Source organism: Pteropus vampyrus, unplaced genomic scaffold, assembly GCF_000151845.1.
Source record: "Pteropus vampyrus isolate Shadow unplaced genomic scaffold, Pvam_2.0 Scaffold106, whole genome shotgun sequence".
In the NCBI taxonomy this organism is placed as follows: domain Eukaryota; kingdom Metazoa; phylum Chordata; class Mammalia; order Chiroptera; family Pteropodidae; genus Pteropus; species Pteropus vampyrus.
The window spans coordinates 6,034,422-6,060,300 of NW_011888887.1; the positions used below are offsets into that span (position 1 = coordinate 6,034,422).

A 25,879-nucleotide genomic window follows, 5' to 3' on the forward strand; every position below is an offset into this window, starting at 1 on the left:
AGCTTGCTGATGGTGGGGGGACAGGCCTTTCTTAATTGGGTGGCTGTTTTAATCCCATTCATTGTTTCAGTGGACATGATTCCACTGTCCTCGACCTTCTTTTCTACCCCAATAAAACTTCATCTTAAGACTAGTTTAGAGGGTATCTTGAGCTCCACCGCCCTCCAATCCAATTTGGGGATTATGCCCCCGTGTGAGTGGTCAGCCAGGTGGTGTCCTGGCTCCTTGGAGGTGCCCAGGGCTCACCACAAGGCTCCAGTCTGCATTCTCACATGGCTCACGGTGGTCCCCGCCTGATGGTAGGACAAAAAGAACTCAATTCCAACCTCTGTGAGGGCAAACTTGCAAACTTGAGATTTAGTCTGTCTTGGCCACATGTCCTTTTGTAGATTTAGACTGATGGCTGTGCTTCCACCGAGTGAAATGAAATTGTGACGCTTGACAAAAAGAGTGGGCTTAATTAAGAATTCCCACTCCCGCTCCCCAACAATTTAGTCCATTTGCCTCTCTGTTGTGATAATGTTGATAAAGCTATCTAGGCCATCAACATTACCTAGTTACTCTTTCCATTAAGACGATTACACTTTCTGATGAGGCCATGGCTGTGTTTTTCAAAAGTGAAACAGCAGCATTCCTGGGCTCCTGGCCAACAGTCAACTGATAGGCTAGCTACCATTTTTTTTCTCCTTGTTGGTAACTACTCTTCCGCTGCTCCTTTTAAAACCACGATCTGCCTGTCTTCGGGAGCTGTCTGTGTGCTTCCAGGAAGGCCTCTGGGGGCCTGAGACTCAGCATTTCTTTCTTGAGTCCCTGAGGAACAACTGACACTCTGATTAGAATTCTCATACACAGAGAACAAATGGATAGATGCCTGATGGGAGTGGGATTGGGGGCTGGATGAAAAAAGTGAAGGGTTTAAGAAGTACAAATTGATAGTTATAAAATAGTCATGGGGATGTAAAGTATAGCATAGGGAACATAGTCAATAATACTGTAATAAGTATGTATGGTGCCAAGTGGGTACTAGACTAATCAAGAAGGATCACTTCATAAGGTATATAAATGTCTAACCACTATGCTGTACACCTGCAACTAATAAAAAATAATATTGAATGTCAACTGTAATTGAAAATTAAATAATTAAAAAAAAAAAATGCTCTATGCCAGGTGGTTAGGAAGGGGATTTATAGAGCCATATGAAGCTCTGACACAGAAAGCTCCTTTTCTTTCTTTCTTCCATAAAGTTGACATAGGAGAATGTCTGAACTGGAATGACAAACAAAATTAATTATTGTGGTTATGAAAGGGGTTGGTGGTTTGAGACTTCCTTCTGAGCCTGTGTTAGGGTAAAGCACTCTGAGTTGTGTCCTGCCCTAAGAATGCTGGGGCACATGAAAGCCCCGTGGTTCTTCCGTATCCACTCTGGGCTGCCCTGATTTGGGTGGGAGCGTGAAAGTGAATTTTCAGGAGAACTGAAATCTGAGTGAAAGTAAAAATGAAATCTGGGCTGAACTCCTCTGTACTTTGACGGGAAGATCCTATGGAGACTGAATTTAGTTCAAGGGTCATTCTTTAGTGAGGTCATCCTTAAAAGAGATTGTGCTGAATTGACCTCAACTTGCAGAAAAATATTAGCTAAAATTAAATATCTCTTAGAAGACTGCCTCAAAATCAAGGCTCATTTATACATTAAAGTATTTCTAACAAATATTCAAAACCAGGATTTCTACTACATGGATGGTAATACAAGAATTTTCTATTATGAGAATTACCACTCCTGACTAAGTCCAAAATTGTCTCTGATTTGAATTAAAACAACAAAATTATTTCTGGGCTGGGGAAGTGTGAGAAAAAATCTGTAACGCTTCCCTTACAAGCTACTGAAACAGCGCACATTTCCTGTCAACCCAATTCTTATGCTCACTAATCAACAGAACAAGATCACTGACAACATGAGAACTACATTACTATTCTCTTGTAAATGAACATGGAAATTATAGATTATACACATCTGGAAAAGCGATTAAGAAGAGCATCTGCTTTTTATGTTTAACAGAAGAACCTGATTTTTAGCAAAAAATAAATTATAATCTGTGTTTCACCGAATAAGATGATTGTTGCTAGAGTCACTTGTGTTTGTGGGCACCTGGCCAAATGTGTTCTTGGGCTTGTTCCTCTTCTGAGGCACCAGGTCCAGGACAGGTAAATGGATGCACTTAGGCAGATGGCTACATACTGCCAATGGAAAGAGATGGAAACATTACGTTGCTTTCAGGCACCAAGAAAACATCAATATTTTTCCTTTGGTTCTTGAGAGTCAATCTACCCTTATGTGGTTCTAGTCACGTGATCTGTAAGCAGACACTATGTTTTAATGTCACGAGATCCAACGTGGTACAGTGGAAAGAACAATATACTTGGTGCCCAAGTCCTGGGTTTGAGTTCTGATTTCCCTCTTACCTATCAGTCACGTGACCTTATTTAGGAAAGTCACTTACATAACTCTGAGCCAAGGTCTTCTCACCTGTGAAAATGGGGTAAATTACCTTTCCTGACTTTTAAAGTTTGACTATCACCTAAGAATCTTTAACAGAAGTACCTTCTACAATGAGAACTGGTGTATAAAGGGAAAGCATTCATATTTTTAGGGCTTCGGTAGCAAGAAATGAGAAGGTGACTATAAAGGTTTTTAATCTGATACTCTATCCCCATCCAAAAGATTCCAATAGCTCCAGCAAGTTATGCTTAGCAAGATCTCTACTGCTTTCTTCCTTGTCTTTTTCAAGTACTCACTTTAGTTCTAGATCCACAGACTTGAACTCAGGTTCATTACTGAGTACCTGTTAGGCTAAGCTATGAATATGGCATCACCGTACGAGGCAAAAAGAGATGAGACAAGAGGAGGCTATTATTACCTGAGAAGAACTTACAAAGGACAGAGGCACAAGAGGAAGGGAGAGAATGGAGCTGTAAGTAGGACTGGGTCTGGGTCCTACTTCCAGTAGTCTGAGTCTTGTGTGACCATTTGTAGCAAGTAGCTACTTCAAATGCTTCTTGGAAATCAGGAACTATAAACAAATGGAGAATAGAACAAAACAGGAGAAAGAGCACCAGACAGAAAGTTGGTTTTGGGTTTCGTGCCTACTACTTTCTTGAACAAATCACCCTTCTCTATGGGCTGCAGTTTCCACGTTGGCAAAACCAGAAGGCTCTTGCTAATGCTCCCATTCTGATTCTCTGACTCCTCCCCGGATGGAGCAGGCTGCAAGCTGGGGGCACAGAATTCTGCCCTTACCCAAGCCTCACAGTCCCTGAGAGCTAGGTAACTGCGTGTCAAGCCTGCTGAACAGACTACATGTGGACACACGTCTACCTTGAGGCAGAAAGGCCCAGAATTACCTGGTATGGCTGTTGGAGGACAGGCTCTCCCAGGGCTGCACGCTGCAGCCGGCTACAGCAAACGCTCCCCCACAGCTGCCATCCAGCTTCATGAGCAGGGCCTTGGCAGCATTCTCAGCTGTCTTCCGGCAGTCGTGAGCTCGCTTGAGCATCTGAGTGATGTTTTCATCTCCTGACTGGTCTCCTAGATTGCAGAGAAGCCAATGGATTAGTCAATACAGATCTAAGTATAATAAGTCCGGGAGTGAGTCTGGATAATCAGTTCTTAGTACTCAGGGCAGAGGAGGCACGCTGGAGAGAAACCAGCAGTGGATGGCTGTGTTCTGGGCCTGCCTCTGTCACTTAGAAGCTGTACGCAGGAAGGTACTTCTCTGTTCTGGGTTCCACTGTCCTCATCAACAAGTGAAGGGGTTGGCCAACGTGATCTCTGAGGTCTGTTTCAAGCCATAACATGCTATGATTTTCTAATTTTCTATGCTCCTGGCTTCTCCTCCCATCCAGTCACAAGTCTACTGTGTGGCAGTTCTTTCCTGCACTGGCACCTCCTTGTGAACTGAGGCAAAGCTGTGCCTTATCTCCCATGTCTATGGTTTCAGTTACAGCTCTATGTGGGAAAGAGAGACAAACCTAATGGTTAAAATGAGAACTTTAGATTGGCTCTATATTTTCTGTACTGATGCTATCCCTGACCCTTCTCTCTCAGCTTGGTCATAGTCAGTGGCGAGCTCAAATGCCTCCAGGAGCCAGGTAACTGAGCTGGACCAAGAAATCAGGAGTGGTGAGCACCAGCACAGAGCCAGATAGTAAATTTCCTGCCCAACATGTTCATATTCTTGCTGCGTTTTAAAACTGGCCAAACAAGTCACTGGTTTGCTATCTCTACGCTCTGGATCCATGGTCTTCCAAAAATTTTCAAATGAAATCTTATGCCTAAGATACAAAAATGATACATGGAGAACTGGTTGAAGTGGGAAGGGGTGTGGTGATACTTTCAGCTCCCCCACATTCCAAGCCCACCACTGAGGCCCAAAGAAACCCCTCTAGCTTCCCAGGGCACAGTTTGAAAACCACTGCTCTAAAGCATCTAGAATGCCTATAATGAATGCCTATGCAGTCAACACAAAACAAAGAAAAACACAGTAGTTGATACTGTGGGTGAATGTCACAAACCAGTACAGCTTTGCTGTGCAACTAAATGGCACATTAGGGTAGGATGACAGGTCAAAAGTCATTGCCATCAGAATGGAAGAGTGAGATTTAACAGAGAACTGCTAAAAATTAAGCCAACTCTCAGCCTTATGGAGAGTGGGGTGGAAATGTGGGTGCATGTGTCCTGCAGGCTAAAATTCTCTGGACATCCCTCGTGCCATTTTTGACAACTTTCATGCATTTCTTCCTTCCGCAAATAAAATATTTTCCATACATCTCACCAACTGACTGCTCTTTGAATTCAGAAGTAGGCATGATAATTACTGACTGACTCATTTTATAAATATATCCACGAGCTACCAGGATTAGATTAATACAAAGCATTTCATAATTGATTTTAATTATTTTAAATGCAGATTTAAGTCCTTCCAGCTCCTACAAGTAATTGTGATGAGTAGATACAAGCCTAATAAAAGGTACCTTTCAAGGACAAAAGGGTTTAAGACATTGCGCTGATACAAACTGGAAATAAGATGATTGATTTTTCCTCCTTTAATTGATCGCTTTCTTTAATACAGATATTAAAAAAAAAACTTGACAGCAGGCCAAGATAATTTTAGGATCTGTTTAATATGAGGAATAAAGTTTATGGTTCAGTTAAAAGACCCTGAAAAATGAGGTTTCTAATGGAAATGTTGGCAGAGTTTCTACTTCTGGGCTGGGATAGTAATACTATTAAAAAAGAGAAATGTGGAGAATGGCCACCCGTACAAATCGAGGCCTGCCCCCTTGCTGAGCAACTTTGATATGAAGCAGGAAATTAATACCCAGGATGTTGCCTGTCCCTCAGACTTGCTTGACTCCTGCACATGTCAAAACTGAAGGAGGAAAGATATGTGTATGTTCAGTGCAAAAGGTAGACCCCAGGCGAGGAGGTAGGAGCTGGCAAGGATGGTGACCTTCTTTGCAAGGTATGACTGGTAGTAGGACCAGCCCTAATGGGGCTCACATCCCTTGAAGAAAAGCCAGTCCACGACAGATGGCCTGGTACCCGTGGCTGGGGACTCTTGGCCTGGCCATGCATCTCTGGCTTGGGAGTGATCTGGTCACTTCAGTTTCCTGTTTACCTGCCATTCACCAAAGAAGCTGCTGTTATGAAGTATAGGCTCCAGGTCTTGGCACTAAAAGATTCAACCTTTCTCCCTTGATTTCTCTTTCCTTCTACTGCAGTCCTCCTCATGTTATTGTAAGGCAGAGGCCACAAGCACTGGTGAAGTTTTAGCAAATGCTGCTAATTAGGATGGCACATTTTTGTCTTTTTCAATTAATACCCTTTCCAATTATTCAAAATTGAGGGACTGAGTGAGGGGCAGTGTAGATCTGGAGGTACAAATTAAGCCAACAGGACACATGACCCCTGGGGTGGAGGAAGAGGGGTCAGGGAGGCAAAGTGGTGTCAGCAGACACCTCTGCTTCACCTCAGTGCTGGGGCTCATGGTGTTAGCGTTCTATGAAGCTCATGAGAGCAGGGTGAGAAAACATTTCTTCTGTTTTCATAAGATACCTGGAGATGAGGTAGAGGGAACTCATGCTTCAATACCACCCAAAGGTACAAACCTGGAGAAAAAGCACAGCCAACCAAAGCTGCAAGATGGGGCAAAGGCCACGTGGGCAGCAAAGGAACCCTTAACCAGCTCCACAGAGAAAGGCTGTGGAAAAGTCAGTCTCTTTTAGCACCAACGTGGGTCTCCTGCTCCATCTGGCCTGGGAGAATATATTTCCTAAGAGGGCTTGTTTGTTTTAACTTGTCTGTAATTTCGTTTCCGCTCCAGTTCTTGCTGCATTTAACATAAACAATTTACTCACTCGGTCACGAGGAAAAAACAAAAAAATACACTTGACAAGCAAATTTCATGTTGGGAGGTGTTCCAATGCCAACAGTTGAGATGGGGGCAGCAGAGCAAAAGAGGTAGGAGATGAGATGGGGAAGGGGCACAAAGGGGCTTGGGCCACACTTACCAGGGGAGGACCCCACACCGGCTGCCCGGAACTGCCCCAGGATGAGGCTCTGCTCGCTCTCAGCCAGCGCCAGGAGGAGTTCATAGGCTTCTATGCACTGCTCACTGAAACAGAAGCACATGGCATCCTCAGCGGTGGCAGAGGACCAGGAGCCTCTTTACTGCAGTGCTGTTCTCACCGGCTCCTGATCTGCCTCTCAGCCTCACTGTCCAGTAAGTGAAGAAACACCTCAGACAAGGCCACAGCTCTTCTATGCTGTGCACCTCCCCACTTAACTTTGAACTAGGATCTAGAAAAATACAAAAAAAAGCACCAAAGGTGGGAGAGGCAAGTTCGTTGCCCCTCGGATGATCATACCTAAAAGAGAAAGGAAATATGCTGTGGTAGCGTCTCCAGGATGGCTCCCCTGAACCCCAGATGCTGGTACCCATACCTCTGTGTCGTCCCCTTCCACACTGTACAGGGCTGGGCCGTGTGACTAAGAGAACATGGTGGAAGTGATGACATTTCATGTCCAAGATTAGGTTATTAAAAGAACGCTGTGACTTCCATCTTGGTCATTCTCTCTCCCTGCAATTTCTCTGTTGAAAGAGGCCAGTGCCATGTCTTAAAGAATCTCGAGCATCCCTATGGAGAGGCCCATGTGGTGACGAACCAAGGTTTGTAGCCAAAAGCCAGCCACCACACGATTGTGTGAATGAGTCTTTTCAAAAGCAGATCTGCTAGCTGTAGTTAAGGTTTCAGATGACACAGTCCTGGCCAATGGCTTGACCAGAAAAACAGAAGAGACCTTGAGTTGGAATCACCTAATTATACCACTCCCAGATTCCTGGCCCTAAAAACTGTGACATTCCGGAGATGCCCTGATGGCGACCTTCTAATAGTTAGTTATATAACAATAGGTAACTAATATAACACCCCACAAAGGGCATTACCTATTTTATTAGTTACCTATTTCATATTTTGACTAGAAAGGAGACAATTTTGACCAGAAAAAAGACTATTTGACCTGGATCTGCACTATTCAATAGAGTAGCCACTAGCCACATGTGGCTATTTATGTTAAAAAGAATGTAAGTTAAATGAAATGACAAATTCAGTTCCTCCACTGCAGTAGCCATATTTCATGTTTAATAGCCACATGTGGCTAGTAGTTACCACACTGGACAGCACAGATAGAGAACAGTTCCATCACCGCAGTTCTATTAGATGCTTATAAAATTGTCTCATAAAACACTAGATATCTGACAAGAATTTGAGTTTGGATTTCTAGAAGAAAAAACATTAGCCTGTCCTCTTTGTGCCTGTCATCATTGGGCAAACCAGGTAAAGGATCAGAGGTGACCCTTTTCTCATTGTCACTGGTGACCCCACATGGACATATGTCTGCACAGGAGGTGGAGCCACGTGCATACTGCCAGAGTGGTCCCGGATAATATGCCCGTAATAGTGAAAATCCCTCCTAAGCAAATAACCGATTAGCTTCTCCAAGCTGAGCTGGGGAAATATAGCTTTACTCAACATTTAGTCAACAGATCATCTGTTTTGTGACTGTCTTTACTTTCATCTTCCTTTACTAAGAGATAAGGAAAAGGGCCTGGTTACTAGCTCTGGGTGCTGGCAGTTCCTCCTCTCAAGAGCAGTCCGCCTTTCAGGTTGGAGATGCTGGGACGTGCTTCATCTATGAGGATGAGAGGCGGACTGTGGGTGAAGAACAGCCTGTTTCCAGAGTTATCAGAACTGGATTATCTGTTTGCTTTGGTGTGTCTGTAAACAAGTACGATTGCTCTCTAGCTTTGGTCTTGTATATTTTGGTTTGAAATTTTTTTAAGAAACAATGTTTCTTAAAACAATATTGACTTTTTAGAGGACGCCAAGAGTAAGATAGAGTCACTACTCTGGGACCTTTGCAAACAGGCCTAAGTGGTGACACTAATAAAATAAACCCATGAAAACAATTATAAGGCATAGCTTTGTAGCTACTAAAAAAGCAGTAATTTAACAATAGATAAATTCCAAAGCTGATGAGGCTGATAAAACGTGGTACATTCATATACTACTCATTCAACAATGAAGGAATCATAGACATTTAAGCCGGCTTGTTTTCATAGGAAGAAACTGGCAGCATGCCTGAAGAGCCATGAAAATATTCCTATCCTTTGACCTATAATTTATGCTTCAGGAATTTTATTCCGAGGGAAATAGTGAAAAGAAGGGAGATAGTATCTGTATTATATTATTCACTATAGAATAATTTTCAGTGTCAAAAGTCTGAAAAAGTCTAAATGTCTTTTAGAGAAATGAATAAATAAAATAACATATAAACTTGATGTAGGGGATACAGCCATTCAAAACAAATGGAGACTATAGAGCAACACTGCAAAACTACAATGCGTTGAAGAAACAGAATTCACTAGATTCACAGCAACATAAAATATATACAAATATGAATAAAGACTGGAAAGAACAAATGAACATATAATACAAAAATTGATATTCTGAGTGATATTACTTGAGTGAAATATTGCTTTACTTAAAATTTAGTCAACAGACCATCTGTGTTTTGACTGTCTTTACTTTCATCTTCTTTTATGAAACAGTATTTAAGTTGAATATGTGGGCAGAAACATACCCATTACTAACACCATACTCATCACTCTTGTTTTTTTAATTGCTACAAGTGTACTCATTGACTTTCAACATGTATCACACTGATATCTGTTGGACTGACCCCCCAGGATATCTTCTAAAAGCCTGCTTTCTACTTTTATGCAGAAGGTTACTATGGAGGCATTTCTAGGTGAAAGCGGCGCCCGGCTCGTTCCCCACCTGTACTGTAGGGCCAGCCTCAGCGCTGTGGCGTTGGATTCATATTTCCCCACCAGCATGCTCATCCTCTCGGCGTTGCTTTTGCATTCTTCCAGGGTTATGGTCAGGAGGTCGTTTTGGGATTTGAGGTGTTCGATACGGCTACAAAGGAAGAAAAATCTCTTTCACAATTTTGCACTAGGATTACAATTAATTTGCCAATATTTTAGTCATCTCCTCTAGACTCAGGCCAGAAATGCAGGTTAGGATGTGAGTTTGTCAGATGTTTTAGCAAATGTATCTAATATGAAATAATAAAGGAAGCAACTCTAAGTACAAGAATCACTAAATTCTGTGTGAACTGGAAATAAAAATAAGCCCCCTGGCTATTTCCCACTCAGCCATCGACACACCATGTGCCAGGTACTGGGGATAAACCAGGGTAAGGAGCCAATCTTGTGACTTCAGGCCATCGTGAGAGGCGTGACTGGTACACTTCAATTAATCAACCTCCACGGGCACAAATGAAAAGCAGCATCATAATCGTAGCTCCTATTTGCTGAGCTCTTGCTCAAAAATACACCCCATAGCCTTTTGAATAAAGGTTGGATGGTCTCACAACTGCTAACTACTGGCAAGACAGGCAGTGGGAACATTATGCTTTATAGGAATCAGAACTATAAATTCAGAGCAAATGAGTTTGTGGCAGAGTCAGAAAAACATAAGCCTTCAGCTTCTCTGCTTTCTGTCCCAGGAAACCAGTCCTCTAGGTGCGAAGATTCGTTTTCCCTGGGACACGCCCATTTGTAGTACTATGTCTGCCACTTCTTAAGAAGGTTTCACACACACCAAGTGCAAACGACCCTTGAAATGCTAAGGGACTTGGAAACCATTTGCCTTGAGGATCAATCTTACCACTGTGTATCTGAGAGCAGAATACGAAGACACCCATCTGGAAGATGCATGGTGCATGTATAACTAAGACAATTGTGACAAGTCCAAGGTCAGTTCAGTGTAAGGGGTTATGAGAACATACTTTTCTGTCCTTGTTCACATTAATACTTCTCAGAACAGTACCTACTTTCGCAGTTACTTTTTGACTTGCTCCAGTGTACCTCTGGTCCCCATTAATTGGATGAAGCCGTTTACCTAGCTCACAGAACTCCATTTGGCCAAACCCATCGCAGGGGCCTTCCCAGGCCACATTCCATGAATGGGCAACTCCTTCCTTCATTAAATGTTCTCCCTCACTTGGGTCATGACAGGTCTCTACTGGTTTTCTTCCTTTCTCAAAGGCCATTTCTTCTGTCTCCTCTGCTGGCTCCTTACTCTCTATAAAATCTGTGAGGGTTGGTTATTTCCTCAGGGCTCAGCACAGGGACCCCTCCTCTATCAACACTCTCTTCCTAGGGTTGATGTTTATCCACTCCCATGACTTTACAAAGCATTTAGGTTTCCATGACTCCCAAATTTCTCCAGCCCAGACCTCTCTTTTGAGTGCCAATCTCACATATCTAGCTTCTGCCTGATATTTCCATTTGGGTGTCACATTGATACCACAAATATAACATTCCCAACTAGAACTCTTGATTTTTCCCAAGCCTCGTCCTCCCCCATCCTCTCCATCTCAGTAAATGCCACCATTATCTACCCAATAATACAGATGAGATTCCTGAGAATTTTGAGACCATCGCTTTTTCTTATATTCAGATCTAATCCAGCTTCGGCTTCTATGGATTTTACCAGAAAACATATACTGACTCCTGCCCTTTTATACCATCTTCATTTTGGCCACAGTGGTCCACTGCAATACTCTCTCTGCTTCTGCTCTTGCCCTGTCCCTTTCCATTCCTTGCGCCTGAGTAATCTTTCAAACTTTAAATCAGATCTATTCTCCCCCTGCTTAAAACCCTTTAACGACTTCCAATGACATTTAGAATAAAGAGTAAACTTGTCCACAGCCTCGAAATCCATATCCTACCCAGCCCTGACTACTCTGCCTGCCATCTTATCTGATGTAACTATTCCTATCACTCTATTTTAATTCCATGGGCCTCTGGACAGTTCCTGTTTCATTCCAACCTCTTTCCAGGCTTGAGGTTGATAAGTTGGCCCATAAATACTCTTCTTACTTTGTCACATGTGTATTCTCTTTTTTCCCTTAAAATCTTGACCTAAACATGTCTCCTCTTCAGAGATGCCTTCCCTGGCCATCTATTGAAAATCAACCCGCCCTGCTGTTCTATTACAGTGTCCTATTTACTTGGAGCTTTCTTATGATCTTGTTTATTTGTTTGCTTTTTGTCTAGTTCCCCTAATGGAATATAAGCTCCACCAGAGCAGGGACCTTGTCTGTTTTACTTTCCTTTGCATGCCTAGCACATAGTAGGCACTTAACATAGATGAGGAAACACTTTTGAATGGGTATGGCCCCCCACACTCACTAAGTTAAAGCTGTCACTTTTTGGAGTGTAATAGGCCTACAACTTTGAGATAGTAGTTTAACAGATATGAGGACATATTGGTCGATTATTTCTGAGAACTCCTGAGTTGAAGCAGCAGCTATGATCAGAGAGAGGACAACAGAGGTGAGGTCAAAGGACAGTGTGCTTAGAATCCTGGCTAGGCTACTTAATAACTCTAGACAAGAAAAGTCACTCACCGTGAAGTCTTTGTTTTCTCATTTGCAAAATGGGACTATTCTGCCCTCCCAAGTTGCTGATTAAGTGGTTGTCTGTGAGAGCCCTTTGTAAACTGTCAAACGTCATAATAATGTGAATTACAAGCACCAAATAATTCCCTCTTCTTTGGGGTCTCTCCTAGGTGTACATAATTGACCAGAAAGGAACCTCCCCCAAGTTCAACTACAAAGGCTTGTTAAATCCCAGAATCTTTAGAGAGGAGATCCTCACAAAACAGAGAACCCCCAAAGGCATCTGAAGTCATTAAATTGCAAAGGGAATACCTGATTCCATTTTTAAGCACTCCCTGGCCTGTGATACTGAGAGGGCTGCTTCTTTCCTGCTACAAGGTAATCATCAGAATTGTCACTCTTAAGTATTCTGAATTTAATAAAGAAACCATTTAATTTCAAGATTTAAAATGACCTAGATTGTCACATTTCCCTGGTTCTCAAGCGCTATATTAAACTGCTTCCAATCGGGGAGGCCTAACACGATAATTCAATTTGTTCAGGTTTGCCATACGCAAGGGGAATGGCATTAAGCAATGGTGGTTGGAAAATGGTCTCCGGATTTCTTTCTGGTTAGTTCATAAGTCTTTCCAATTCTTACTATGCCTTCCCACTGAAGATTGGTAGGTCAAGGCAGCCACGCCACACTCAGATGTGATTTGACAGTCCATTTTGCCACTGCAGGACCAATTCTGAGTCAGAGTGGTTACCATGGTTTGGCCCTGGTCTTTCTCCTTTGCTTTTTTATTTTTAGCAGCTCTCTCATTGTTGGGATGACATGCAACCAGTCTTTGCCCGGAGGTGGGAGTGCAAACTCTAACTACCTCTGTCATGAGACTTGGGAAGAATCCATAAAACTGGGTATATTATAAATAAAATTATTTTAAGTAGGATAGGATACAGGGACTGAGGACTGTGCATATTTGCAAAGAGTATAAACAGAAATAGGCAATCCTCAGAGCAGCGAGGGTTAGACCAGTGTGCCCAGTCAATCTCAAGCACATCTTCATCAGATTGCCTAGCTGGTCCCTGGTGCCTCTGGGGACCTCTGGGATGCTGATTCAACATTCCAGAACCTCTCTCTGTGGTTCTCAGCAGCACTGGACTGCATGCTTGGTAGCTATCTTGTCATTCCGACCTACTCGTTATTCTATATGAACAGCTCCGGGAATTGCAACATAATTTCGGAGAGACAGTGACAAATGAAAAGGCAGGGGCCCTGGTTCGTAAATTAAGAATTTAAAATGATGACAACAGAGCAGTAAAGTGTGGGGTCCTTCTAGGCATGAGGCTCTGGGCATTCGAATGTATATGTCTCTCGCCCATGAAGCCAGCTCTGACTGCTAAAAGTGTTCCTCTGATGAGCAAGACAGTGGAAACTCTCAGTCACCAGCCTGACAGCATCGCTCTGTGTCACAATATACAATCCAACTTGAATCAATTTTTGCAACAAGGAAAGAGGGAAGCTCCCACCACCACTCAAATACACAGGATTTCTCCTTACCTATTCAACCGTTCCGTTTCCACCTCAAACTCTCTAATTTTGCTTTCAGAGATGGCAGATCCATGTGAGTAGAGTGTCTGGAAGATCTCTTGGATGTTGGAGCAGTCCTGAAGAGAGTGGGCCAGGTGTTCTGCCACGCTGCTGGATACCTGTACAGGTGAGCATGAAACCCCTTCTGGACAGTGTCACTTCAGGGACATCAGTCCCCAGGCATGCTTTGCATGCAAAACAATTTAAAACTGATATTCCTTAAAGATTAGATACCGGGAGATGGCTACCTTGATTTTTTTTCAGTTTATGTAACATGATTCTCATATAAAAAGTTAACTATGTACCATGAAAGCAATATATAAACGAGATCAAAATACAGCTGCATCCTTCAAACACATGCTGCTGGAGGATCCTGCCTCTTTAGAATCCCTAAAATTTTCAATATTGAGCCGTCTGGATTTCCTCCCTGCTTCCTAAACTCCTACCACTCTGGGTCCTTGTCCCTGGCAGCTGTAGCCAAGGAGAGCGGCCAACGCCTTTATTTTCATAATCTGAATTTGGCATGGAATCTGGATGCATGCAATTTTTGCTCAGCACAGAATTCTAAATTAGGGTCTTCAAAGTGCCATTCAGTCTCTCTTTACCCCTGAAGATCAAACAGCTGGCTTTCCCAGCCTCATCCCTAATCCTAAAAGGTATCCCCCAGGGAACTAAAACTACTCCCTTTCTACCATCCACCAGCTCACCCCAGGGGGTTGCAGGCTCTACAAATGAACACTCTGGTACTAAGCTAGAAGGTTCTGGTCTGTCAGAGCATTGGGCTACACTTCAAAGGCAGCGTTCGTCCTCACTGGAGAGCACATTGCCTTACAAGAGGGATGTGCAAAAGGTGAAGTTCTTTCAGAGCTTCCTGACTCACTTGGTCTCTGGGGAGCAGGGCGCTATAAAGCAGATAGTTCAAAACTTTCATCTACATCACCAGTAACTAACTAGTCCTAAATCATTTCTTTCTAAAATCATTTCTTAAAACCTCAAGAAGAGGGAAAAAAAAAATCTTCCTTAAAGCTGAAGAAGTACTTCGCCATGTGGAAACCACTGTACATTTTAATCTGACCTTCTGGAAGGAAATCAGGTGTGATTTATTATTATAATTAACTGGTTTACTAGAGGTAAACTTTGGAAGTTCTTCCATCATCCTTAAGCCATTGTCTATGCAGCTCTACTGGGGACTTTCTTGCCTTGCTTTTCATGAAAACTCACCCCGATGCTGCTGATTTCTGAGCCCAGAACTGGCCGATCGGAAGATGAAGATTCGGACCTAGTCTTTGACAGCTTCACCCTCTCAGCAATCTTAAAAAACAAAACAATTTACTAAAAAAGACTTTTTACTTCATAGATAAACAATTGAGATTGTGTATAAAGGGTTACTGTTTAACCACAGCAATTAAACTGATCAGTTAATTTCTTCAAAACAACTCACCTGTCCAATTTTTCTACCATCCCCTTAACCCAAGGTTTTTCAACCTCAGCACTACTAACATTTTGAGTTGGATATTCGTTGGTGTGGGGGGCTGTTCTGTGCATTGTAGAATGTTTAGCAGCATCCCTGGCTTCCAGCCACAAGATGCCAGTAGCACTCCAGTTGTGACCATCAAAAATGTCTCCAGACATTGCCAAATATCCCTTGGGGGACAAAGTCGTTCTGGTTGAGAAACACTGGTTTGGCCTAACTTTCTCAACTTGATGGCTGAGGACCAACCTTCCTGTGGAGACTGGCATATGAGCCTGGGGCTACATCAGAGAGTGGGTTGGGCTACTTCTCACAATGTCCTGCCCATCCTAATCTATTTTCTGCTGGCAGGGCTGCCAGTCTTGTGAGCGGGGAGGTCATAGTTCATCACTCGAGGTCCCCTCCTGGGCTGAACCTTAGTCCTTGAGGGTACCTCTCCACCTACTCCTTAGTGTTGTAGAACCTGACAAAACGTCTCACTTTCCACAATGACTTGTCAGCTGTGACATGCTCCAGCTGGCTGATTAATGAGAGATGGAGTCCAGGTTACAGCTGAGAGAGACTTAAAACTATTAGTGGGTTATCTCCCCTTGCAGTCCCAAAGAAGGAGGCCTGTGCGAGACCCTAGGGAAGCCCCTTGGGGCCATGTGCGCTAATCACATGCCCACACGGCAGCCAAACTCAGTAGAGGCTGATACTTCCAGATAACAGGAAGTGTTCCCACCATCCCCTGGAGCTCACCTTGGCGATGGGAATGTCGTTGCTGCTGCTGCTTGTGCTCAGCTCCCCGGTGCTGGGGTTAACTGGGCGGTTGGTGGAAGCGAGACGGCCAGGGCTGGAGGGCCCCGTGGCCTGAACGCTCTGTAGTCGAGTTTGAAGCTCTCGCACCTGAAATAAGAATGCCTTTAGACACAGCTGGTGGTTCTCCTGGCCAAAGAGCAAACGAGCCAGATGGGTGGATGGCAGGGCTTTCATTTATGTTAGGAATTAGCTTCACAGAAAAACTAAGTTGGTTGAGTCCACATAAAAGTCACTGTATTCCTAATTAGACTTGCCATTGGCCATCATCTGCTCTCACAAGCGTGAGGTGAACACTTATCTAAGGCACTGGGAAGCTTCCAGTAGAGGTGGAATGCCCATCTTTAAGGAACGTTTATTCATGCAGCCTCATGTGCCTGATGGCTGTCCTGGGTACTGCAGATAAAGAAGCCAGGATGAAATCTCCACTCTCATGGAATTTGGAGCGCAGAGGAGAGAGACAAATAGTTTCAACGTAAGTGCACATGAGTGCTATAAATGTCTAAGAGGGCTGTACAAGCAGAAAAGGGGAAGAAGGTGCCTCCATCTGAAGTCATCAGGGAAGGGTTAAGGAGGGAGCGGTGCTGAGCAGAGTCTTATAGGTGAACGGGGTTATAACAGATGAGTAAGGGCTGGCTTTGGCGGTGTGGGTGAGTTGGAGTGGGGAGAAGAGCTTGCACAAGAGCAGTCATTAGGATGACATGTTGTTTGAAGAACTGCGAGTTATTCAATATGTGTAGTGTAAGGAGAGAGATCTGCAAGGTGAGGCTAAGGTGAAGAGACAGAGATGGTACCCACGGCTTTTCCCTAGGGACTTCAAGATGGGATTAGCCCTGGGGTAGTAGGAGGGAATATCTAAAGAGTCTTTTGTATAAAAATGAAAGGTAGGGCCCTCTGAATGACATTTAAAACACATATTTGCCTGCATAGAATTTAAATGTCCAAATTCTGCTTAACTATGGTAATGGCTCAGTGACAAAGAAGTATCCCAAGTAAGTGAAAATAGTTGTTAGAAACTGGTCTTCCTGATGACCTTGACCAGTTTTATCACTAAGTACAATGACTATCTTAAAGGGCAAACTGACTACAGCACTCAGGGCCCTTATAAGTGGGTGCCAGGCCTTGTTGGGAAGAATTAGTACCACGACATCTAAGGCAGGTCTTTCCAAACTTGTAGGTGCACTAAAATTCCCTTGAAGGCTTGCGAAAAACATAGGGCCCCACCCCAGGGATTCGGATTTAGTAGATGGAGACAAAGCCCAGGATCTGTCCATCTAACAAGCTCCCTGGATGTGCTGATACACCCAGTCAGGGGCCCACATCTTGAGTAGCACTGACCTAGGGGACTCCCAGGGCCACGCAGCACTTTAGTCTCAGGGACAGGAGGAGCAGAGCCGAACCCTGCCAGCCCAGGAGCCAAAACTCTTCCAGGCTAACCCTTCTCTAAAGGCAACCAGAAAGCTTTTTGTATTAAATATCTTGGATGTCTCCATCCTGCTAAATTGGGAAACAAAAGTAATTGAAATTTCAATAATTCATCAACATATTAGAAGCCAAAATAGGAAAATTCCCTCAGAGCAAATTGCATTCAATAGTGAAACAGCTAAAAAGTGTCTAATGCTCTGCTGCGGCTTCCAGCAACTGTGGGTTGATGGAAATGTGTGTGTCCTGCTAGCATGCCAGATGCAGGACTGACCTCAAAATAGTTGAAAGACTAGAAAACACATGCCTATCGAAGCCAAATGGTATTGCTGGTGAGAGATTACAGGGCTCATTCTGGGGTAGTGCCTGTGAAGCCAAGAAAGGGTGTAGTGTGGATGCCGCATCGCACCGCAGGGCGAAGGGAGAGGGCCCAATTCCCAATCAGGCCAGCTTCCTGGCACCGGGGAAGCCTCTCCGGTGCAGACTGCGGATGTCAATTTCTACTGCTGTGCAAGTCTGATGAGGCCCCAAATAATTAACAATGTTAACACCACTCCAAATCTAAAGTGTCTGAATCATTCACAAAACAATCAGTGGCCTGCTCCTAGAATCCTAATTGGCTCACTCATCTTGCTTTTTTAAAAATACAAATTGTCCTGGGCAATTTATAAGAATGTCATTAAAACTTCCCATGTTCTGACCACTAAAGTAAAAACGTTCAGTATGGAACGAATCCGAATCCCTGGGGTGGGGTTCAGTATTTAGATGACACTGAAAAATCAAAACAGAAAAAAGCACCTATGTCCTTCCTTACTGTGCAGGGACAACTGCTTCTAGTGATTTTCCACAGCGTGTTTGTGCCCACATGCTTAAAATAATTTCTAAATCTAAATGTCTATTTTTATTTTAAAAGCCCTGGACCCAGAGAATGTCTTTGAAAACCGAAAGATGATAAACATGTTTATTTTGGTGTACACTTTATTATTTAATCAAAATTCTTAGGCAGTGAAAAAAAATCCAGATGCTGAAGGGAGTGGAATGAGCCAGTCATGGAAAGAAACAGCTTTCTCTCCCCTCTTGATTTAGGGGGTGGAGGTAGGCCTTAATTTCAATGAATAAATTGAAATTGAATTAAATTGAGTTAAACAGCCTTCTCTCCCCTCTTGATTTAGGGGGTGGAGGTAGGCCTTAATTTCAATGAATAAATACACAGAAGTGAAGACTACAGTATGCTGGTTCAGCCTAGGTAAGGCTTAGGAAAGGGAGAGACACAGCTATGAGGTCCTCACTTTTATGCTAACCCATCAGAATAGGTTGGATCATGTTCCCCCAAAAGATATGTCTAGGTTCTAAGCCTCTGGTACCTATGAATGTGACCTTATTTTGAAATATGGTCTTTGGAGATGTAATTAAATTAAGGATCTTAAGATGAGATCATTCTGGAGTTAGGGTGGGCCCTATATCTAATGACGTGTCCTTAAAAGGAAAAAGTGGAGGGGCGGAGGTGGGGGGTGGGGGGGAGATTTGAGACACAGACACACAGAAGGAAGTCGTGTGAACATGGAGGCAGAGACTGGCCACAAGTCAAAGAATACTAGGAGCTATCAGAGGCTGGAAGGAGCAAAAAGGATTCTTCTCTAGAGTCTATGGAGGGAGGACAACCCTGCCGACAACTTGATTTTGTGGATTCCAGAACTGTGAGAGAATACATTTTTGTTGTTTTAAGCCACCAAGTTTGAGGTAGTTAACTAATATACCCATCTTTTATTGAAGATATATTAAGGAAAAAAATGTTTTTCTCTGTAAAACACGTAGTTTGGAGTCAGGAGATAGGCTGGAATCACAGCTACCCTAAGCTAGGAACTGATACGTGTGGGAAGGTCATTCATCACCCTTTATAGTCTTTCTCACTTGGAGTTCTTTAACAGCAGAACACAGCACATGGTTTCGGTGGCCATTTTCTCATTTTTCCTATAGTATATAGCCAGTACCCATCTAGATGCCCAGAAGAGAAGTTAACCTGTTATATCGGATACCTGGTAGAGTATGAAAGTAAGATTCTTGTCTTTTGGGAGCTCAGCATCTAGTCAAACATTACAATGTGAAACATGATCTCAAAGGTGGTTTGAACAAGGAGTGTCAAAGTATAAAAGAAATAACACTTCTCCTTTTCCTGAGTAGGAAACACTGGGATTCTATCTTGAAGGCTGAGTAGTTGTTCAGCAAGCAAATAAAAAGGAAAAGGCAATGGGGAAGGCCCTGAAGGGTTCAAGGAAGGAAACATCATCAAAATGCCAGAGCTCTGCTTCTCCCTTTTATACTTTAATGACTCCTAGAGGGAGAAAAGGGTTTTCTAAAAATCATTTGATCAGAGAAGAGAATGGACTGGAGTGAGGAAGTAAAAGGAGATGAGTCAAGAGCTGCACTGACGGTTCAAGTGAGAAATGATGAGGGCTCAAACACAGTGAAGTGGGAGCAAAAATGGCAAAATACACCCTAGACCAGCATTGCCTACCAAAACTTCCGGTAATGATGGATATATTCTATATCTGCACTGTCCACTATGGCAGCCACTATCCACATGTGGCTAGTGAGTACTTTTAATGTGCCTAGTGTACCTGAGAAACTGAATTTTTAATTGTATCCTATATTCATTAATTAAATTCAAATTTAAATAGTTGTATATAGCTAGTAGCTACTGTATTGGTAGTGCAGTTATAGAAGTATTCAAGGAAGTAAAAACATAACCCAAACTTGTGGCCAACGTGACTTAGTGGATCATGGCACTACTCAGCAAAACAGGGAGAAGAAAGGAAGTTGCTGATTTTTCAGAGAGAAATAAAGATGTCAGCTTTGGACATGTTGAATTCGAGGAAGCCATTGGGTATGCGAATGAAGATATTCAGTCTACGATGAGAAATACGATCTGAGAAAAAAGATCAGAAATGTATGTAGCATTTAGGAATTCTGTGTGTGGATAAGGCTGCCCAGGAAAGAGGTTCGGCAGTCGCTGTGGGAGGAGGGAGCCTACATGGAGCTAGTTGGATCAAAAGATCAACAGAGGGCAGTGAGAAGGGGGCACTTCTGCTCTGGGATAGAGAGAAAAGAGGTGAGAATATGCAATAAAAAGGGTGAGTTTGCAGATTGGAGAATGAGGATGGGAAACAGAAGAGTTCCCATCTGATGGTTTCTATTTCTCTAAGAGAAGAGTTAAGGTCCTCTGCTAGGAGGGAGGGAATAGCAGATGTCAGAAATGAGGAAGAAAGCTGACCTAGGACAAAGAAAGAGAGGGGAGGAGAGGGGAAGGGAGGGGAGGAGAGGGGAAGGGAGGGGAGAAGAGAGGAGAGGAGGGGAGGGGAAGGGAGGAGAAGGGAGGAGAGGGGAGGAGAGGGGAGGAGAGAAGAAAAGAAAAGAAAAAAGGAAAGAAAGAGCTTATACAGTACTGAGAACTCAGCTGAACTATTTCATTCAAGAGAGCAGAGTGAGTAAATGCAGTATTTTTTTTCAAACTTTGGAGGCCTCATGAAAATAAGAGTAAAGAATAAAAAACATTAAAACTGTAACAGTAAAAAGAATGTGCTTGGGGCATTAGCAGAAAGAAGATTTGGGCACATTCTTTAAAGGCAAAGTGGAAGGAAGAGTACTGATGAAAGAAACAGAACAGAAAAAGCCAAATTCTCTAAAATATACAAGCAGAGGTGGCCAATGTACTCAAAGGAAGGCTGGCAGGGTTTACACTCAGCTTTGGCAGGTATTATGAAGGACAAGAATGAGAAGCAGGCTGAAAACAGGAGGACTAACTCTGTAGACAGAACAAATGAAAATTTCCAGCATATGACAGCTCAGCTAAAGTAAACAGGCACTCCTCCTCTTAAAAATGCATAGAAATGCTGCATAAAAAGGAACAATGAGAAAGAAATCCACTGCCAAGTTTAAAAGAAAGGCAGTAAAATCTCCAGATGCCAGAAATGAAGTGAAAAATAAAGCTAACGAGGGAGGTGGTGCTGCAGCAAGCCATGGCAATTGTGAGCAGGGACGGTATGTTCATGCCAGGAAGGGCAGGAGATGAAGAGTTAGCCACTGCAAGGCAGGCTGTTTGAGCTGATCCTCCCACATAAAGCCTGGAGCCTTCCTGCCTCACCCATCTGTGAGAAGTAGGCTAAGAGTGCTGCTCATGAAGCCAGAGAGAAGCCCTAGAGCTATGCAGAAGGGTCAACCGTAAGAAATCAAAATCCCAGACCCGTGACACAATTGAGTGTGGGGTCTAAATGGATACCATATGCATACGGTATGGCCCTAATCTTATTAATAAACATTGAAAACTGGTCTGGATTTTGCAAGGCCACCCACTGCCTCAGAGACCTAATTTGTAAATCACCCAGTATCATTAGTAAATAGGAGACTTAAGCCTCTCATGACTGGGAGCCCAGGACCATGAAGCTGCTAGACATAGAGGTACGATTTCAGAGAAAGGAAGGTGAAGCAACAGAGCTAGCAATCTAAATCAGGAGATGAATTCGTCTGAGAAGGAATGAAAATAAAGGAGACAGTAAAGTACGTCACAATAAATACATTTAAGATCCTTAAAGAGATAAAAGGAAGTTCCATAAAGAATAAGAAATCTTGAAACAAAAATAGGCAGATATTGAACAAGAACGGGTGGATGAGAAAATAGCCAGTGGAAAATGTAATTGATGAAATAAAATCAATGTGCTGGTTAACCTCTACACTAAGGAGAAGAGAAAAGAGAACTAGTGAACTGGAACACAGTACAGAGAAATTAATTCAGAACACAGCATGCGGAGCTAGGAAGATACAAAATACATGTCTATGAGAGACACAAATGATTTACAGAGGCTCCAATAAACTTTTGAAGGAGTTCCAGAGAAATGGAACAGAGGAAATGACAGAGAAACAATATTTGAATAGAAAGTAGATGAGTTTTCCAGATGTGGAAATGGACATGAGTCTTGAGACTGAATTATCACATCAGATGCTAAGTAAGTATGGCAGTTTTTTACTATGTCCGCAAATTCTTTGATATTGCCTCTATCAAGAGGTGGAGTCCAATCTCCCCATCCCCTCTGATGTGTGACTGGCCTGAGAGATTGTGTCCAATAAATAAAATGTAGTGAGAGTGATACCAGGTAACTTCTGAGGCTTGGTTACAAAAGGCAATACAGTTTTTCCTAGCTCTCTCTCGGGATGCTGGACCTTACAAGCCAGCTACCTCCACTGTGAGAAAGCTTAGGTGTTCTAACCAATAGTCCCTTCTAAGGCCCCAAACAACAGCCAGCCTCATATATCAGACACGAGAAGGAAGCCTTTAGGATGACTCTGACCCTGGCCATCAACTGACTGCAACCACATCTGAGCCCAAGTGAGAACTGCACACTGGATCCCAGTCACCCCAAGAACCACAGAGATGACAATAAATGCTTGCTGTTTTAGGTCTCTAAGTTTGGGGTGGTTTGTTATGCAACTAGAACTAACTGGAACGGGAGGATAAAAAAAAAAATCACATATCTAGAAACACTGTAGTGAAAAGGTAGGGTGGGAAAAGGATAAAAAGATAATCTAAAAAGCTGTCTAGTGGGAAAGATAGACACCTTAGGCTCTGAGGTCAGAGGTGCTGGTCTGTTTCATTCACTGCCGCGTTGCCAGCATTTGAATGGTATGTGGCACAGTTGAATTTGTAATCTATTGAACATAATTTGTTGAATATAATTTTAAAAAAATCTGTCAACCTAAAATCTAATACCTAGCTATTGTGGTAGGCTGAAAAATGGCCTCCAAAGGTGCTTACATCTTAATCCTGGAAATCTGTGCATATATCACCTTAAAAAGAAAAAAAGGACATTTGCAGGACTGGTTAAGAATCTTGAGATGGGAAGATTATCCTGGATTATCTGGTAGACCTAGTAGTCACAAGACTCCTTCTAAGAGAGAAGCAGGAATTATCAGAGTTAGAGATAGAGGTTTGAAGATGCTATGCTGTTGGCTTTGAAGGTGGAAGAAGGTGCAGGAGTCAAGGAATGCTGGCTGCTTCTAGAAGATGGAAAAGGCTAGAAAGCAGAACTCTCAGAAGGAATCAATCTTGAAGATACTTTAGTGCGTGAGATGCATTTTGGACTTCTGACCTCCAGAACTATAAGATAATAAATTTGTGTTATTTTAAGCCACAAAATTTATGGCAATTTGCTACAGAAGCAATAAAAAAAAAAAAAAAACTGTATAATTATCATCAAGAGTATTGGCAAAATAAAGACATTCTCAAAGATTAAGAATTTATCACACACAGACCTTCGCTGAAAGAACTTTCTAAGGATACATGCTTTTCAGTAATGAGAATATTAAACCCAGAAAAGAATGAGATGAAATAAATAATGGTAAGGACAAAAATTGGCAGGGATGTAGGGGCAGAAGCAAACCTCCTATGCTGAGGGTGAATGGATGAATCTTCCATTCTGGAAAGCTTGGACTTGGTACTGCAGGACTTGGTCCAAGTAAGAATATGCACACCTCAGGACTCTGCAACCTCACTCCTGGACATGTATTCCAGAGAAATTCGCACATAGGCCTGAAGGGAACATGTGCAAGGGTATATGCACTGGACCACATTCTGTGGTAATGGGAAGTCTGGTTATTGAGCACAGTAAATGTGATGGGTGACCACTACAGCTGTTAGACACATCAGACTAGATGCATATACAATATGCAATACGGTCAGACCTTAAAATAAGTGTTCAGGGAAATGAGGGAAAGAAGTCTATAGCACCATAGCATTTCTGTGAATTAAAAACAACACATAAAACACTGTATATGAGGACATACATAAAATGGGAGAAAGGGAATCAGATACGAAAGGAATAAATATGGATCAATGAGTGTGCCTTTAACAGAGGAATGTAATTAGCTTATCTCTCTGCCCTTCAGGCCAAATTAAAACAAATGAAAGAAAGTAAATACAAAGATGAGAGCTCAAGAGTGTAAGAGAAGCCAGAGAATGAGATGCTGGGGATGAAGACTGTGGTGCTGAGATGTCAAAGGCAAACATGAAGGCAGGGCAAAGAGGTAGGTTTCTGAAATGGAGAGAAGTTCACTGAAAAAGTGAGGCCAGGACAAGTGTAACTTGGATCAGCCACTGGATGCTTCAATCTCTCAGGACAGTGAATGGTAGGAGAACAGACAAAGCGACTCAGTCTGTTGATGAAGTCATCTGTGACCGGTTCACACAGGAGTGACAAGCAGAAATGAAAAGTGGCACCAGAATCCTGAGTAGGATTAGAGACATTATTATTAGCCATAAAAGAATGAGTCTGTTCCACTTATGATATGCGGCAGCGTTCATTGGGTAGTTGTAATTTCAGGCAATTAGGTTGTAATTCATAATTTCACTCTGTAATGGAGCTGGTTGAGATGATTTCTAGAAGGGTGAGAATCACTGGGCTGGAAAAGCTCTTCTTAATGAGCTTGGGAAAGTTGGTCTGTCCCTGTGTAGCTCTCAGAAAGCTGCCTCCCGAAGTCCAGGCTTTGTGAGTGTTTTGCAGAGAATCACTCTCTTATTGGCAATTCTATAAGATGTTTCTTGGAGCCCTCAAACAAATGAGAAATCAGAATGTATTTCTAGAAAAAATATATCCCCATAAACATCATTTATATAGTGTTTCAAGAAAGTAATATTTTATTGTTAATGACACTTTTGAGAAGGCTGAATTGGAAGAAAATGAGATCGCAAAATAGAAGGAAAACAAACCCAACAGCATTTTCATTCTCTGAAGATTTCGATAGGAGCATTGTTTTCTCTTTTGTTTTTCAGCCCACTAAAGAACCTGGATGGATGATCGAAATGGCTGCATCAGAGAAAAGGGCAGTGTTTTGGCTGTCTTTCTAACTTCTTACCAGCTTTCCAACAAACAGAGTCAGCTATTTTCTTTATAACCAAGAGTTCGCCTGTAAACAGCCTGACCTCCTCACGGGAGCCGGGGGTAGAGGAGAGTTCCAGGATGGATAAGCAAACACTGGTGCCTGCAACTATAAACGTCACCTCATCATTTCCACGGCACAAATGTGCATGAAGCCCTTTTTCCTTTTAACTGGAACTGTTTCCAAAGAAGACATGGAAGAATCATAGTTCTGAGGGTTCTTTGCCTTGGATCCCACTTAAAGTTTCCTCAAACTCCAGGGAGAACGGGTGACAGGTTTTACCAATAATGCTCTCCTGGGTTCAGCTGAAGACAAATACATGCATGAAAAACTTCTCTATGGAACAAATTCAGTTTGCCTTTACTTTGTGTTGTCTAGAACGTCAGGAAGATTGATCTGTATAACCCTAGGGAACCTGGTACCCACGTCACTATAATAGAGGATGTTTACTAACTTCTGGTCTGTGTGGAAGCAAGAGATAGAACAGGAAAAAGGATGAAGAAAACATAGGAAGATAGTTCGAACAACAGAACAAGGAAAATTACATCTCATAGTAAGGCTACTGGCACCTAAATTTTGGTGCAAAGAGTTTAACCAGGAAACTGTAGACCAGGAAAAGATTATTAAACTTCTGTAGGCCTTGGCTTTCTCATCTCTAATA

The 25,879-nt window shown here is 42.7% G+C and overlaps 1 protein-coding gene across 4 annotated transcripts in view; it reads right to left on the bottom strand.

Moving 5' to 3' along the window:
* MCC (mutated in colorectal cancers) overlaps nt 1-25,879 on the bottom strand; it is a 398,889-nt gene that overhangs the window by 37,928 nt on the left and 335,082 nt on the right. For all 4 annotated transcript variants that reach the window (XM_011365176.2, XM_011365177.2, XM_011365179.2 and 1 more), the window contains 6 exons: nt 15,814-15,960; nt 14,823-14,912; nt 13,572-13,720; nt 9,397-9,537; nt 6,568-6,671; nt 3,400-3,583 (listed from right to left, as the gene is read on the bottom strand). In XM_011365176.2, coding sequence (XP_011363478.1) covers nt 3,400-3,583; nt 6,568-6,671; nt 9,397-9,537; nt 13,572-13,720; nt 14,823-14,912; nt 15,814-15,960 — 815 coding nt within the window. The remainder of the gene's footprint in view (nt 1-3,399; nt 3,584-6,567; nt 6,672-9,396; nt 9,538-13,571; nt 13,721-14,822; nt 14,913-15,813; nt 15,961-25,879) is intronic.